This window comes from Engystomops pustulosus, chromosome 3 (genome assembly GCF_040894005.1).
Source record: "Engystomops pustulosus chromosome 3, aEngPut4.maternal, whole genome shotgun sequence".
Lineage (NCBI taxonomy): Eukaryota > Metazoa > Chordata > Amphibia > Anura > Leptodactylidae > Engystomops > Engystomops pustulosus.
The window spans coordinates 75,454,705-75,472,617 of NC_092413.1; the positions used below are offsets into that span (position 1 = coordinate 75,454,705).

A 17,913-nucleotide genomic window follows, 5' to 3' on the forward strand; every position below is an offset into this window, starting at 1 on the left:
GCAATGTACTGTAATTCTGCATCTGTTGTATTTAAACTACACTCACCGGCCACTTTATTAGGTACACCTGTCCAACTGCTCGTTAACACTTAATTTCTAATCAGCCAATCACATGGCAGCAACTCAGTGCATTTAGGCATGTAGACATGGTCAAGACAATCTCCTGCAGTTCAAACCGAGCATCAGTATGGGGAAGAAAGGTGATTTGAGTGACTTTGAACGTGGCATGGTTGTTGGTGCCAGAAGGGCTGGTCTGAGTATTTCAGAAACTGCTGATCTACTGGGATTTTCACGCACAACCATCTCTAGGGTTTACAGAGAATGGTCCAAAAAAAAAAAAACCATCCAGTGAGCGGCAGTTCTGTGGGCGGAAATGCCTTGTTGATGCCAGAGGAGAATGGGCAGACTGGTTCAAGCTGATAGAAACGCAACAGTGACTCAAATCGCCACCCGTTACAACCAAGGTAGGCAGAAGAGCATCTCTGAACGCACAGTACGTCGAACTTTGAGGCAGATGGGCTACAGCAGCAGAAGACCACACCGGGTGCCACTCCTTTCAACTAAGAACAGGAAACTGAGGCTACAATTTGCACAAGCTCATCGAAATTGGACAGTAGAAGATTGGAAAACCGTTGCCTGGTCTGATGAGTCTCGATTTCTGCTGCGACATTCGGATGGTAGGGTCAGAATTTGGCGTCAACAACATGAAAGCATGGATCCATCCTGCCTTGTATCAACGGTTCAGGCTGGTGGTGGCGGTGTCATGGTGTGGGGAATATTTTCTTGGCACTCTTTGGGCCCCTTGGTACCAATTGAGCATCGTTGCAACGCAACAGCCTACCAGAGTATTGTTGCTGTCCATGTCCATCCCTTTATGACCACAATGTAACCAACATCTGATGGCTACTTTCAGCAGGATAATGCGCCATGTCATAAAGCTCGAATCATCTCAGATTGGTTTCTTGAACATGACAATGAGTTCACTGTACTCAAATGTCCTCCACAGTCACCAGATCTCAATCCAATAGAGCATCTTTGGGATGTGGTGGAACGGGAGATTCGCATCATGGATGTGCAGCCGACAAATCTGCGCCAACTGTGTGATGCCATCATGTCAATATGGACCAAAATCTCTGAGGAATGCTTCCAGCATCTTGTTGAATCTATGCCACGAAGAATTGAGGCAGTTCTGAAGGCAAAAGGGGGTCCAACCCGTTACTAGCATAGTGTACCTAATAAAGTGGCCCGTGAGTGTATATAAGACTATCAAAACAAGCTATGAATCTCCAGCGGTTTTTCGTAACTAATTACGTAACTAATAAAACAATCCAGACAAGACATGGTTACACACATTAGGAAAGGTAAGACCTGGGGAGGGGAAACAAAAACTGCAAAGCAAACAACCCTAAGAACTGTACGGCATTTTGATTACTTTTTACTGAATATTTTACATTTTTTCAAAATTGCAAAGAAGTGGCATTTTCGACTTTGGGGGCTATTGGTAAGGGGTAAAACTTCTTATGCCCTAGTTTTAAATAAAACAAAAAGCTTATAAAATTATGTAAATGAGCCTGGGGGCACCAGGCTCCATTTACAATTATGTAGCTGAAAGCCCCTCATTTGCATATCGCTAAAAAGCCTTTTTTTTTCTTTAACCCCTTAAAGACTTGGCCTTTTTTAGTTTTTTCACTTCCATTTTTCACTCACCACCTTCAAAAATCTATAACTTTTTGATTTTTCCACATAAAGAGCTGTGTGATGGCTTATTTTCTGCGTAACAAATTGCACTTCGTAGTGATGTAATTTAATATTACATGCCGTGTACTGGGAAGCGGGAATAAAAATTCCAAATGAAGTGAAAATGGTGAAAAAACACATTTTAAAGGTTTTCTTGTGGGCTTGGATTTTACAGCTTTTACTGTGCGCACCAAATGACAGGTCTACTTTATTCTTTGGGTCGCTAGGATTACGTGGATACCAAATTTGTATAGGTTTTATAATGGTTACATACATTTAAAAAAATTAAAACCTCCTGTACCAAAATTTTTAGGGGGACTTTGCCATCTTCTAGCACCAATTACTTTTTCACACTTTGGTGTACGGAGCTGTGGGTGGTGTCATTTTTTGCGACTTTTGATGGCGTTTTCATTTTTATAATTTTAAGGACTGTGTGACCTTTTGATCACTTTTTATTCATTTTTTAATATTTTTCAAAATGGCAAAAAAAATTTCAACTTTGGACGCTATTTTCTGTTACGGGGATAAACGCAGTGAAAAACAGTTATTATATTTTGATAGATCAGGCATTTTCGGACGCAGGGATACCTAATGTGTTTATGATTTTTACTGTTTATTAATATTTATATCAGTTCTAGGGAAAGGGGGGTGATTTGAATTTTTTGGTTTTATTTTTAATTATAATTTTTTTTAACATTTTTTTATTTTTACTTTTACTATTTTTTAGACTCCCTAGGGTACTTTAACCCTAGGTTGTCTGATCGATCCTACCATAACATAAACTGCCATACTGCAATATGGCAGTATATGGGGATTTTACTCCTCATTCATTACAATGTGCTGCTAGCGCCCGGCAGCGTTGTCGGCGGCAATCGATATGCAGCAAAGACTTAACGACTATGGAGGCCCGCGAGCCCTTTCCATGCACCGGGACCCAGCGTGCGCTGTACTAGTAATCAGAGCACAAGCAGCTAAAAGAAGAGCAGATCCTGCCAGAGGATTCACAAACTGGCATGTAAGTGTGTTTGGTTTATAATCCTTCTTTCAGTCTGTGGATGTCCATTAACCCCTTTTCCGCCATAGTCCTTTTTCATTTTTGCGTTTTTATTTTTCATTCCCTATCTTCACAATTCGATTACTATTTTTTATTTTTCCATGTACAGATCTGTGTGATGACTTGTTTTCTGCATAACAGAAATAGTATGAACCCAGGGTCCGCTGAGCCCTCTGTTTCTGCAATGTTCAAATGCAGACTAATGACAGTCCCCCTGCCTGGAATGAAACCCCATTTGGTCAGGAGGAACCATATATAGGATCACCTTGTTAAGTCGCATGGCTAGTATTTGTGCTAATATTTTAATGTCCGAGTTGGATATTGGGCGGTAGGAGTCGGGTAGTAGAGAATCCTTGCCTGGTTTAAGAAGGACTACAATGAGAGCATCTTGCATGGATTCGGGAAGGGAACCACTCTCCAAAGGAGCCGAGTACAGGTTCAGGGAGAGGGGAGTCAGGGCCTCGCAATTGTCCTTGTATCACTCACCCCTCAAGGCCCAGTGGGGAGCGATTGTATAGTCAGTTCCACCTCCTCCGCTGAGATCGGGGTATCAAGCTAAGCAGACTGTGCTGTTGTAAGACGCCAAAAGGAGAGATCATCAAGAAAGCGGGTCATCTCAGCGGATGAGGTGGATACTCTTGAGCTATAGAGAGAGGAGTAATATTAGCTGAACACCGTGTTTATCCCGTGAGAGATATTCCAGCAGTTTCACATTTTTGTCCCCAAATTCAAATACCGATGTCTCCCTGGCAAGTAGACACTTGCTAGTGCGTACCTTTACAACTGCCAAGTTAGTATGGGCCCAGGCAGAAAGGGCTCTTTCCATTCCCGCAGCCCCCCCCCCCCCCCCCGGGTAGGATGTTCAAGCTATTAACTTTCAGCTGTAAGCAATGCAACTGACAGTCCATACTCCCGTGCACCTTGTGTCTTCCTATGTCCCGCCACGCCAGAGATAAATGCTCCCGTAACCGAAGACTTATAATAGTCTCATACCAGGAGAGGATCCAGGTGTGTCATCAAGTGCAAACCCCAAAACTCATTGTGAGTTGCATTAACCGTGCCCCGTGTTGCCTTAACCATGCTCTGGAACGCTGGGGAGAGTAGTCAAGAAGGGTAAATCCCCCTATCTAGCACTTCTAACAGCACTTCTTATCCACAAACAAACTAAGCAATGGTACCGTGATCCCCAACTTAAAACAAACCTTACACTGTTTGTCCTGCTACCCTAACCCAATTTAGTATATATGTTTTCAGTAGATCGTTGCCAGCCATATTGCAGAGGAGAATATAAGGGTAAAAGCCAGGACCACACTGAGAATGGAGTTTCTGCCCTGGAAGTGTAGTAGACAAGCCAGGAAGGGTCTAGGATTACCCCCTGGAGGGCCAGGACGCAATGGGACTCGATGGGACCTTTCATTAGTGAAAAAAGGAGAGGTTTTATCAGGGAGCCCAACCACCTGGACGTTGTTTCTCACGATCATCTCCTCTGTCAATCAAAGCCGACATCTGACGCTGGAGATCTCTAATTTGTGCCGGCATCGGCCTTTAGATGTCCTCAATCTCAGACACTCTGCGTTCAGTTTCAGTAATTTTCTCCTTAGCCTTATGTACATCATATCTCAGTATAACAAAGTCCTATTGCAATTCATCTATTTTGGTGGCAATTTTGGACCTGGATTGACACAGGTTAATGGCCGCCAATACCTCTGCAAACTTGAGATCCAGCATTGTAGCAGACTCCAAGAGGTCAATTGCAGCTTCTGGGTGTTCAAGATTTGGCAGGCTCTGCGAGCCCTCAAACAACGAGGGAGATGAACCGAAAGACCCTTGAAAAGAGCAAGGATGTGTAAAAAATTCCCCAGCTCTTTAGCAGCATTTGTTTGAAGTTGCGCCAGGAGGGAGGTAGAACACGCTTGTGCATCCAGTGGTAGCATCATTGGGCCGTGTTCATTTTCATTTGTCTCCTCAGTGTCACGGGTGCTCCCGCGATCCATGTCGCGGATCGCGGGTACACCCGTGCTCCGCTGCCTGCCAGTCCCCGTCTCCCTGCCCTCACTTACCTCTCCTGGCTACTGTCTGTGCTCTGGCTCCCGGCGTGTGGGCCGCACGCCTCCTTGCCTGCAGTCGCACGCTCTCACCACTAGAGGGCGCGCGCAGACTTCTCAAGCCTTAAAGGGCCAGCGTCCTCCTGATTGGCTCCTGCTAATCCGTCTCGCCCTTATAATCCGGCTCCTCCCTTCTCTCCCTGCCGGATCTTCTCCTAGGATCTCCTATGGTTTCCATGCCAGGCTTCCCTAAGCCGTTCCTGTGGAAGAGAAAGCCCATTAGCGCTTCCAGACACTTTCCTGTGTTTATGTGTGTCTCCAGCGTTCCCATACGCTCCTGGTGTGTCCTGTCTTCCAGCGTTTTCAGACGCCTCCGTGTCTCTCGTCTCCAGCGTTCCCATACGCTTCCTGCTGTGTCTTCCAGGGTTCCAGTCCAGCGGTGTCTGCAGTCCGTGCCAGCATTACCAGTGTTCCTCTGTGTTGCTGCTGTCGTCCCAGGCTTGGACTGTTTCCTGCACATCCCTGTACCTTGGCTGCCACCGCGGGCCTCATACCATCTCCTGCGGTGGTCCAGAGGGTCCACTGGTCCACAGACTCCTCCGTCCGGACTCTTCCCATAGAGACTTTTAGTTCCGTTGTCTGTGTGACCCGTTACACTCAGAAAGCAAAAAGGCTACAATTGGCCCTGAACCACCCCTAGACAAACATACAGACCTGTTAGGGGGTGTCATCCACAGAAATGCAGAAGCCTCTTTTCCTGCTTATAGAGTAGAATTCTCCTGTCCTCTTATCCATCCTCCATAGTCAGTAATCCCGAGCTTGTGTCCTTTGGAGGAACATGGGATGGAGACTCCATTGGAGAGTTAGCTTAAGTCTGCCTGCATCTTACAAATAGGTAGATCTCCTTTCTGTGGTGCTGCAACTTCTGAACATTCTGAGCCCCTGTGTGGGAAACTCATACTTTTTACTAGAGACAGCCCACTTACTCCTAACACTAGTAATGATCTTCCTTCAGGTCTGACAGCCTCTTTCCTGGGTAGGCATAAGGGAGACCCTCTCCTGACATTCCTGGACATGACCACTTAATCCATGATGCATTCCCTAGGTTGACTTCTACATGACGCTCCACAGACTCCGAAAATGCTGCTGGCATACAAACCATTTTGTCATTTTTATGATTCTTGCAAGGCAGACCTGCAAGTTCATAGGCACCTAAAGCCTTTTAAATCCTGTGTGTTACAGAAACTCCTGTCACTGGTAACCTCTCGTGTCTGTAGTATCCTGATAAACATATCAAACGTATTGCCCTTGATAATCCAGAGCTGGGAGTGTGATCTAGGGAGAATGTTCCCACAAGCTACCTGGATGAGAGCGTTCAAACGGGGCCATATGTTCTCCATAGCCTGTAAAGCTCAAGAAACTGACTATAAAGTGCTTGATCTAGTGTTTGATCCTGGCTCCACTCTTTCTCACGATCTCGGAAGAGTTCTGGCGGTGTTCCAGAGCTAGGGGTACTATGCGCCACGTGTGATGGGGCTGTCAACCAGTTTAGATGTTTTTTAAGTAATAACCTCTGGGGAGACCAGATTGAGAACTCGCAAAACTTAGCTCTGTTTATTTATTTTCCCTTCCAAATTAGGTGACCTTTATATTCTCTGAACAGCCATCTTCTTGTGCCATCCAGAACAGTCATCCCCAGACTGTGCAAGTCCCCCTCCCCCCATCTATTTCAGACTGGTTTGCAGAAATAGAACACTTTAGGAGAATGGAAAAACTAACTGCTGAACTTCATTAAACTTTTACCGAACCACTTTCCACTGGTGACTCTTAAATGCCGGAGCCCTTTTCAGGATGATCATCGATCCCCTGAATACAGAATGGTCTCCTGAACACACCCCTCTTTTGTTTACCTTTTTTGTTATGCGCTATTCATGATATGTTACTATATCCTCTAGTATTACATTCAAAACTCCCTCTGCCAGTGGTATTGTGGTATTCTACTACACATCTGACCTGGTGAACTTTTCTGCTATAGTCCATATGACTTGTACAAAGTGACAGGAAAAAAACCAAACTGGTAGAAAAAACGTTGTTAATCTCACCCAATAACTACGGTAGTTTGGCAGTTAGGTTGCTTTTTTGGCATATGATTGGATAGTGCCGGATAAAAATTTCCCCTCAAACCATAGTCTATGACATTACACAAGTCACAGGGGGCATCTGTGCAAAATTTTATTTTGTGAAACTGTGGATACTAAAAATTATAACATCAGATTGATACTCCAGTCACAGCCAGAGCTGCAGTCATCTAAGCTGATATAATGGTAGATGGACTATTGCAGCTCTAGATGTAACATGAGTATTTAATTGCAAGGGTAAGACTGCAGCTCTGGATGCAACTGGAGTTTCACAGATTGTATAAGCATGAGATTATCTCATATTAACTCACATATTACTTCACTGTTAGCCAACATACACCCTCATATCACCTCACATATGACCTTGCCTATCATCTCACATTTTACCTCACATATAAGTTGTCTTATTGCCTATAGTGACCTACTTAGAGCTCATATTAATGAGCTGTGATTGATTGCTAGAAGCTGAGCTGTGATTGATTGCTAGAAGCTGAGCTGTGATTGCTTACTTACTGCCACAGCAGCCAGCAGACAATGGTTCCTTTAGATGGTGGTTAATAAGTGTATTTTTGAAAGTGTGGGATGAAAACATCAACTCAAAACCTAGTCTATGATGTTCAGCGAGTCACAGGGAGAAGCAGTGCAAAATTTGGTGATTGTAAACACAACAGTAAAGATTCATTTAACGGACACACACACTCAGATTTATAAACTAGATATGTGAACAAGGTCTTAATCGGTTGCTGTGTGCACTAGTAATATTTAACATTTGCACATTTAACATGTGCAGGGATCTCTTCAAGCCTATTAATACGGTATACTAACATTTAATATCTATGCATCAAATGTTTGCAGTGTTATAAGTGGACACTGTGTCATAATGGCAGCAGTGTATTAGCCTATTGAAACAGTACTTTATTTGATGTATGTGAATAAGGCCTTAGATCGGTTAGTACGCTTAAAGGGAATATATAATAAATTAATAAAAAGTACCTCTCTTTCATATTAACTGAATCTGTATGAGAAAGACCAAAGACCGAGGACAAGCTTCCCCATTCTTTAATTTTTTTCTTTTCAGAAACATTTTCCCAACTTGCACTGGGTAAAGATCCGCTTGAAGGAAAAGCAAGATTAATGCTCACAACACTCCCTTGCCTGTATCCAGGTGAGGAAATTCCTAGTTTATCAGGCCTTTGCAAAATGGTGTCTTTTCCAATGCCTTCTATAGATGCTAATGTCCTTGACTTATTTACAATTCTGTTATCCAAATCTTCAGGCGGCTCAGTGATTGTAATACAGTCAGGAATCTTAACTGATTCACTGATTGATTCGGCTGACTCACAACTGCTGACATTTTTGTCTTCTTCTGTTTTTAGCATTTGTATTCTGTGGTCAGATTTAAACATTTTATTTGCCACTGATTCATCACTGTCTGAATCTGTCAAATCAATTCTAAGCTTACTAAAGCTTCCTCCCAACCTCCTTGGTAGCATTCTGAGAGAACAAGAAGGAGATGTTGGCAAACTCTTGGAACGAGATCTTTCAACCACTGAAAGATGTATATCTTTATGGTGTTCTGATGGTAGGACAGAGGTTTCCACGCCTAACATTAAAAAGAAAGTAAAAACAAATGTTAAAAGTCTGGTTTCTGTAATAGGCAAATACAGAATCAAATTTACAGTAACATTGTATGATTGAAAAAAAAGACATATGTCCATCAAATTTAACCAGGGAAAGAAAGTAAGGTATTCAATAGGGAAGGGATGTAAAGGAAACCAATTCTAAATAATAGCATAACTGTCAACATAATTTTGATATAAGGCATCTAGACCCTTTTTGAAGTTCTCTGATGTCCCTACTGTGACCATCTCCTGAGGAAGGCTATTCCACAGATTCACAGTTCCTAAATGGAACCTGTCACCAGGCACCCTTTTACGATACAATGCAACTTTATTGATCCCCTGGGGGGAAATTATTTTGTACATAGTGTTCCGGCAATTGTTACACAATTAAAGACATGTTCTTACATTCTTTTTTTTCAATATTTGCACATAAACATACAAAAAAAGACCCACCTCCCCTCTCTCCCCAGCCAAAGCTACAAGCAGACTGTGGTTTAATTAGAATGCATGTTGCATATGATCATATTGCTATGCAGAGCTATGAAAACCTTTTGAAAAGATGTGACAGACATTTCTGGTTACAGCAAGGCAAAAAAAAACCATACTAAATTAGAATGACATCCCACCTAAGGACCCACATTAGCTTGCAAAAACCTCTCTCTCAGCAGCTCCACTGGGACCACTCCCGGGGTACCCAACCAAATGCTCCAAAGTTTTTCAAAATTACCACTAGCCTTTCTCTTCTTGTATGTAGCCCTTTCATTAACAAGCAACACCTGCATCTTCAAAAGCTGTATACCTGTGTAACCATGGCCAGATTGCTGTCCACTGGAAATAAACAAAAAAGCTTTCTATAGAATGATAACAAGCAGAGTGGAATTGATAGAAAGCAGTGTGGAATTGATAGAGAAAATACAATGGAACACTGTATAATTTTTCATAAAATATACAATTACAGTACATTAACTTGCCAAAATGGGAATACTCCTTTATGCTATAAACTGGCTGCACACTGAAGGGGTTAACTTTTATATTAATTTTACATTCCTAATAATACATCATGTTTTATCTGATTTCATTAATTCATCCCTTTCCTCCATTTGATTTATGCATCAGCTGTCTATACTAATGCATCTGGTCCCATTTAGCCGCATAACTGTTAACATTATCTGCAATCACGAACACATATGGTATCCGACGACTGTGCGGAGTGCATCATTCAGCTCTAAACATCTCTCACAGACAAAGCCGACAGAGCAAGTTTGAAAAGAGTCCCCGACTCCCTCACCCAACCTGCCTGTCACTCTAAGCAGACTCAAGGATAGGCCTCATTCACAAGGCCGCAATGGGGGCCGTGATCTGGCCACATGATATGCATCCAGATCATGGACCCCATGGACACAGTGCATCACCACATTATGAACCTGTTGGGCGGCTGTGCCCCAAACTATAGGTCTTGTCCTATACTTTGCCTTATATGCAGTGCAGCCATTCTTCTGTCTATGGAGAGAAAAGAGGTGACGAGCGCTCACCCTTCTCCCCGGACCCTGTGCTTGCCTGTGATCCGGTCTGGGCGAGCACACAGTCATTTGAATGAGACCTGAAATGCCACCATTCCCCTGATACCTTCTCTTCAACCTTCTTATATTCAACCTATTCTCCCTATCAACCTATTATATAGCCTTCAGTACATAGCCAGGCAGCTCCCGGTATCTAGCCTTCAAGTAAATGCCTCTAGTATATAGCCTGCCGGCTCCTTGCCTGACAGCCTTTAGTATATAGCTTGCCAGATCTATGCCTAAAAGCCTCCAGTATACAGCCAGCCCATGCCCCACCAGTATAAAGCCAGCCATCCATTTAGTGTGTGTCTGATTTCAACCTCCATACTACTCCAACTCCAGCCAGTGTGGCAACCAAGGCTCGAGATTTTGATGACAGCACCCAAGAGTTAACTAAGAACACACTAACAGTAGTCTATCATTTTATTTGGGCTAATCTACTCTGATCCTACTCACCCAATTTCACTTGTTTTTTTTTTCCCATCCTCTTTCTTGAATGGAATAGAGTAATGCCCAAACCAAGAAATTCATTGCAGCATCCAATAGGATCGTCTAACCCCTTGGTTGAGTGTTAACAAAAACCACAACCATTGTGGCAGGATACCAGTTGTCAGCATATAATAGGCTTCTTCTCTAACTCTGAGATGGTCATAATTGTTATAATGCAGTAAAACAGCTCTCATTATGACACATAATCCACTCATGGTGCTCCTAGGTTAACACAGACCTAATGACAGAGGTCAGGCCCGGCGCCAGCACCCGGCCAACCAGGGCAAGTGCCGGGGCCCCGGGGTACTGGAGGGGCCCACTCGGGCCCCCGGATTAATTGTACCAGTGTCGCTATAAGACACTGGTATAATTGATCACCATCCGGATCAATCACGTTTCTGCCTCTATGCTGCGCTGGTAGGGAGCGCAGCATAGAGGCAGAATCTGAAACTCACCTGTCCCGGTTCCCACGATGCAGCGCTCCGCAGGGTGTGCGACGGCTCTGAAGCCGGCACACATGACGACGTCATCGGATCACGTGTGCCGGCTTCAGAGCCGGCGCGTACGGAAGGCCCAGGCCGAAGACAGCTGCAGGCGCTGCTCCGGGGGAACCAGGAAAGGTGAATTCTTTTTTCTTTCCCTGAGGGGGGAGGGAGGGGGTCAGTGTGTCATCAGGGAGAGGGGGGAGGGAGGGATGGGGTCATTGTGTCAGCAGGGGGGGTCATTGTGTCCGGAGGAGGGGGGGTTCAGTGTGTCCGCAGGGGGAGGGAGGGGGTCAGTGTGTCGGCAGGGGGGGGGGGTTTCAGTGTGTCTGGAGGTGGGGGTCAGTGTGTCCGCAGGGGGAGGGGGGTTCAGTGTGTCTGCAGGGGGAGAGGGGGTTCAGTGTGTCCGCAGGGGGGTGAGGGGGTCAGTGTGTCTGCAGGGGAGGGGGGCAGTGTGGCCACTGGAGGGCGGCCCACGGAGGAGCCCACTAAGGCTCTGTCGCCCAGGGGCCCACTAAAACTGGAGCCGGCCCTGACAGAGGTGATCTTGCACTCCCTGATATCAGATTGGCCTATCTTGTAAGGGTAGTGGACTGGTGTTGCAATGCTAAAACTAAGCCCTGGGTGTCTTAAGAGCAACACTTTGCACGACCCCTTGGATTGACAAATGTGTAATCATCCGACTATTTGGCCCACTTTGAAGGCATGTCATTCTGACACTTCTTTCCCCTCACTTGGCCATGTCTCCTATCTTGGGACATACTAAGTTTTGCCTTTTGTTGCTGGGAGTCCGTTTACAGTGTGTCCCATTTCCCATCTGGCTCCTCCAGTTGTGACATGTCAGAATCCACAGGAGTCAAGCTTTTGAACTTATGGTGATCCTTGGTGCACTGTAGTCGTTCCTACCTGCTTTGCTTTCTCCCAACTCCTTTGACAAACACCCTACTTCCTTTGAATCTTTGTGCTCATACTTTGCCCCACTATGACATGTCCTTTCCATTATCTACATTGTCATACAAAGACCAAGGGTGCAGCCCATTCCTCAATTTTTCTCACTGTGGGAACTTGTACTCAAGAAGACTTTCTCACTCAAGTCTTCACTGTAGCCCACTAAAAATCTATTAGCTCGGACTTCCAGGAAAGTAGCTACAAGTTACTGTCTATAAGGTATTGGGTCCCAACCAGACTCCACTTTCTATTCCCAGAAGCTGACCGACTTGTTGGAAGTGTGCACTGGAGAAAGGCCCTTTCCTCCATATCTTCTGGCCCTGCCCAACTCTGACACCCTCCTGGGATGCTGTTTGGTCCGTCATCAGGCAGATTGTTAACTACACATTGCCTCCTGACACAGCTCTTTTCCTCCTTGAGCATTGCACAAGCGCTTCCTTGTAATTGTAGCACCTTCATATATTCCACTTTTATGGTGTGAAACAAATGCTCTTTCTGTGTCTCTCTGGCTTTTGAAGGTCAATGACATAATGGCTATGGAGAACTGACCGCCTCCGGAAATGGTACTTTTGATCAATTCAATTACACCTGGCTCCCCGGGATTCTGTTAAGACAGTTGGAAACCTACAGATCTTCTCATTCCTGTTGACTAGCATGGCCTTTGACGCAGGTATACTTTCATCTGGTGGATACTCCAACTGACCTGGCGAGCCCTTTCTTCATCCCCACTTTCCATCCAGGGGTGAGAAAGGGGTTTAAATTTGCACACCAAACCTCCCTCCTTACCCTGAGCTATTTCAATCCTTTTCTATTCCGTTCTTGGCCCCATTAATTCTTAGGTATCCTACACATAATGAGCATTCTCTATTTTATTTCTCCATTTTATAACTGCTTGTTGGTTCTGTTTTACATGTTTTCTTACTTGTTCTATATTTGGGGTTAAAATGTAAAGTTAACATTGGTGCAACAGGGTATTAATAAGATGCTTAAGAAATTTTTCAAGAGAGATCTCGCTGTGGTACTTAATTGTTGCTGGTATTTGTTATGAGTAGCCCTGACAAATATAAATCATAGATGTAAATTAACACCAAAGGGTATACTTGCTCCTAACGCGTTTTCAAGAACAGCGGCTTCTCCAGGTTATAGTTCTCTTGAACAAATTCCGAATCATCTTATCAATACCCTTTTGAGCCAACGTTTACTTTACATTTTAACTCCTTGTTTGAAGCAAAAGCCCTTAAACCGGTTTTCAGACAGTATCTGGTTAAGATTTAGAGATGAGTGAATTGTTGTGCGATAGAAAAGAACAGATTAATAATATCCAATCCTTCTTCAATTTATCTCACACAACTTACAATTTATCACTAAATGATGAACCTTTACAGAACGCTAAGATTTCATTCAAAAATTTGGAAAAACATTTACTAACAGAAATGAAGAGTTTATGGGAAAAAGAATCTCTAGAAAAATATCGTGAATATGATGCAGTGCCGAAAGGATTAAAAGTGCATAAAGTGATAGCATCGGAAATGGGTGAATTCACCATATTACAGGAATGGAACAATATGTTTCATGAACTCTCAAAACAAACAGTGTGTTTTATTATTGAAAAAAAGACTTAATTCGTGATAGCAAATGAACAAATTCTAACATTTTTTGAAGGAGTTTGACCATATAAGAACCAATCAGATATCACGCTCCTTGCTAGTCATATAAAACACGTATGAAAAAAAGAGAGGAGGACATCATGCACAAAAAAAAAATACATTTTCAAGGGATTGGGTCCTCCATAGTCCAAGTCAAGATCAATAAGATATAGAAGATCACAACGACAACTCTGATAAAATTGAATTCCAAACAAACGGGTTAACAGATAGCAATGCTCACACAACAAACATAGATGACACGAATTTATCCGATCACACAGGATAATTCTTAATTCAGACGAAGATGCTATATTAGACTTAAAACAAGGAGAAAATCATAGATCCTACCCTTTGCGCCCCACAATCACAATAACTAAAATTAATAAACAACCATTACCAATGAATGAAATTACCCAACAATTAACAACAATATCCACATTAATAACAATACCAACATCAAATGGATATGAACCTCTAGATGAAAACGGGTGGGTTGGGGGGGTGAGAACCCCATAGAGGAAAATGATGAAGACCTGTAAGAAAGCCGAATAACTAGAAACAGAACCTCTGTGAAGCAACAAAAAAGGGGAAAGAAGAAATACTGTAAAAGAAAAACTGTAAAACAGAACCATTCAAAACACAGCCAAGATAAGAATAAAGAAACAATCTCTTGTTCGTTTCCTCATCATCGCTGCGAGGGCCTGCGTCCCACTTTTATGGAAGCAAACTGTACCACCGACGATGGCTATGTGGACAGTGAAGGTGAACGACCCGATGTATATGGAAGATCTCACCTCCTCTGTGCATGGTACACATGATAAGGGAAACTCTCCAAAAATAAAAAGACAATAAGGGTTGACAATACTACCCCACATCAGGATAATATAAATCTAACACAAAAAAATCTACAATCTATGTAAATATACCCTAACTACGGGGGAACAAAAACTACTATATAAAAGGCTAAACTGCTTAAGGACGCAGACAGTTTATAGCTTAAGGCTCAGCCCCATTTTTTGGATTCTGACATGCGTCGCTTTATATGGTTGTAACTTTTGAACACTGTCTTATCAAAATGATTCTGAGATTGTTTTATCCTCACATGGACTTCATTTAAGTGGTAAATTTTGGCTGATGAGTTTTGCATTTATTAAAAAAAAAAGAAAAAATAATTAATTTTTTGAAAAATTTGCCATTTTCGAAATTCAAAATCATCATGTTTACAGGCAGATCGATTTACCACCTAAACAAGTTGCTAAATAACATTTCCCATGTGTCTACTTTACATTTTCATAATTTTTGAAATGTTTGGATAATTTATTTTGATGTCACACGGCTTACAAATCGAATATCGATTTTATGTATTTTCAGAATTGACTATTTTTGGGATAAATACTGCGTTGAATGAAATATTACATATTTAACATCAAAGCCCCTTATATAACCAACACATTTTCAAATCTGCACCCCTCAAACTTTTAGGAAGATTTTTAACCCCTTGAGATCTTCATAGTAATTAAAAAATGGAGGTGAAATTTAAAATGGCCAAATTGTGTCGGTTATATGTTCATTTAGCCCTAAAATTTCCAAAAGATAAAAAGAGAACACGACCTAAAAATTTGTTATGCAATTTCTCCCGTGTTTTATGGGGGCACAGAGAAGCGCAAAGGAAGGGAAGGAGCGCCCTGCAACTGCCAGGATTTTAGTTTCCTCATTGGCCCCTTTTGTAGGCTATAAAATTTTAGCTTTTTTGTTATTGGGGCCATGTGATGGCAGTTTTTTTGCAGGATGAGATGCTTTTTCCATTGTTACAGTTTTGGGTTGGTACCCCCTATTGTTGAAAATTTAGGAACTTTTTTTGAGGTCAGGAGTAGAAAAGCATCAATTCTGTACTGTATAGCCTAATAATCATATTTTTATTCTATGAGTCAAAAGGATTACGGGGATACTTGAATATTGTTTCTTACATTTTACAAAATTTGCCAAATAAAACCTCATGTGGGGAAAAATCTATTATTTTTGCAATGCCGTCTTCCAAGTGACATTTTTGCATTTGCATCTATGGATCTGATTGATGGCTTGTTTTTGCGGGACATGTTGTACTTTGCAACACTTTTATTCTGGAGTACATATGTTTTTTTAATTGCATTTTTTGTGGAATTCAATAGGTAAAAATCATAATTTTTGGCAGGTTTTTAACAGTTTTTTTCGTGCAGGTTCAATAATTATTTACTTTTATTCTACAGGATGTTATGGACACAGTGATACTATATATGTGGGGTTTGGGTTATGATTTAGACTTTTTTTAGTGATATATGTCTCTTTATGTGTTATGGGGTTTAAGGGCATTTATATTGATTTATTACTTTTTTATCTGATTGCTTGATCATGATTATACTCTGCATTACTGATCTATTGCAGGGTATTAGCAGTGTCAGCCTATGCACAGTCTATGTCACAGATGCCATCTTTCAGGCAGTGCTGCAATAGCAATGGCGCGTGGGGGAAAGACCCACCAAAGGTCTTGTTAAATGCCACGGGTTAAAACCTGCGATTGGAGCTCAGCGTCCGATATATCATCGACATACAATACTAAAAAAAAAAAAATCTACATTCAACAAGGTAAACAAATATTCAGAGGTATTCAAAACCTTATTATTAGAGATATTAAAAATAAAATTTGAGAAAAAAAGATAAACAATAAATCCCTATGAATTTGACTGCCATTATTTCATTACAAAAGAACCAAAATATCACTACGTCCCACTGATGAAGGGGGTAGTACAGTGAAACAAAATCAGGACGACTACGATAGGGAATCGCTGCATATTTTGGGGGATACACTCATAAAAGTTGACATAAAACCCTACATTCAAATACAAAAAAGAATCAATGTTACTTGCAAAAAATAGAAAAGGTATTCTCACAATACAGGAATATTATTTTATCAATAACCAAAACCCCAGGATGGCAGTTTTATTTCACATACCAAAAATTCTTGAATCGGTTACATGCCTACCAGGAAGGCCAATTACCATACATTCATGTATAAGCCGAGTTTCAGCACAAAAAATGTGCTGAAAAACCTCACCTCGGCTTATACACAAGTCAATTAAAGGGGTATTCCAGGAATATGAATGTCTGACACAAAAACCCATGATGATATAAATAAATGAATACAATACTCAATGTCATTAGCTATCTTCTGTCCTGTGTCTGCTCCACAACGGACCGCGCGGAGGAAATTAACGGACTGATTAAAGGGCCAGTAGCATTTTAATTCTTCATTACAGTCTATATTACCAGCATTTTCTGCTAAGGGGAGTAACATTTTAAATAACTAATTACATATAAGCTTATATTTTGAGTGCCCATTTGTATATGAATTATGCTTATTCCTGGAATACCCCTTTAATACACATCCTCCGGCGCCCAGATACTTGGTGCGGCTCCCGATCCTCGGCGCTGCTCTCGGCGGCTCCTCTTCTCTATTTCTTCTCTAGCCGGCAGAGTCGTGTCCAAGCGATCTGCCGGCCGCCGCATCATAGTGTGCGATGGCAGGCAGATCGCATATCGTTCATAACGCGACGCTGATGCACAGGGTGCGGGCCTAGGCACGATTGCATATGCATTTCCCGGCAAACGCATGTGATCGGGTTATCAATTGGTTGCGTTTCTCTGGAAACGCATATGCGATCGGGCTGAGGTTTCTGAGGAGCAAACCTCAAAATTGCCTATTCCTGGGAAAAGCCTCCTGCATATTATTCTATACAAGAGTCTAAAAGAGACAGTGCAGAGAAATCACAGAAAAAACTCCCTGAAGTGATGGTGGGCGAAGTCTCACTGTCTGGGACCAAGATGGGTTGAATCCACAGAATGAGACTGTACAGCTGGGACTTGTAGATTCTAATAGACTGTGCGATCACAATGAATCACATGCAATAACATGTATGGAAATTGACACTGAAGTAATGTTTTGTGAATAACCTGCCTTTAACCCATGAGGAGCGTCCATGCGACCTGCTGGCGGGCGCACACTAAGAGAAGAGGAGCCGCCGGGACCCGCACCGAAGATCGGGAGCCTTGCACTGAAGATTGGGACCCGCACCAACGATCCGGACACCGGAGGGTGAGTATTATGTTTTTTTTTTTTTGATTGACTCGTGTATAAGCCTTGGTGAGTACACGAGTAT

The 17,913-nt window shown here is 42.5% G+C and overlaps 1 protein-coding gene and 1 long non-coding RNA gene across 5 annotated transcripts in view; one reads left to right on the plus strand and one right to left on the minus strand.

Moving 5' to 3' along the window:
* Positions 1 to 17,913, minus strand: part of LYST (lysosomal trafficking regulator) — a 511,246-nt gene that overhangs the window by 256,387 nt on the left and 236,946 nt on the right. For all 3 annotated transcript variants that reach the window (XM_072141114.1, XM_072141113.1, XM_072141115.1), the window contains exon 22: positions 7,968 to 8,577. In XM_072141114.1, the coding sequence (XP_071997215.1) occupies positions 7,968 to 8,577 (610 nt within the window). The remainder of the gene's footprint in view (positions 1 to 7,967; positions 8,578 to 17,913) is intronic.
* LOC140121480 (uncharacterized) overlaps positions 1 to 17,913 on the plus strand; it is a 31,724-nt gene that overhangs the window by 7,052 nt on the left and 6,759 nt on the right. For both annotated transcript variants that reach the window (XR_011854112.1, XR_011854113.1), the window contains exon 3: positions 8,053 to 8,139. This is a non-coding gene — a long non-coding RNA (uncharacterized lncRNA). The remainder of the gene's footprint in view (positions 1 to 8,052; positions 8,140 to 17,913) is intronic.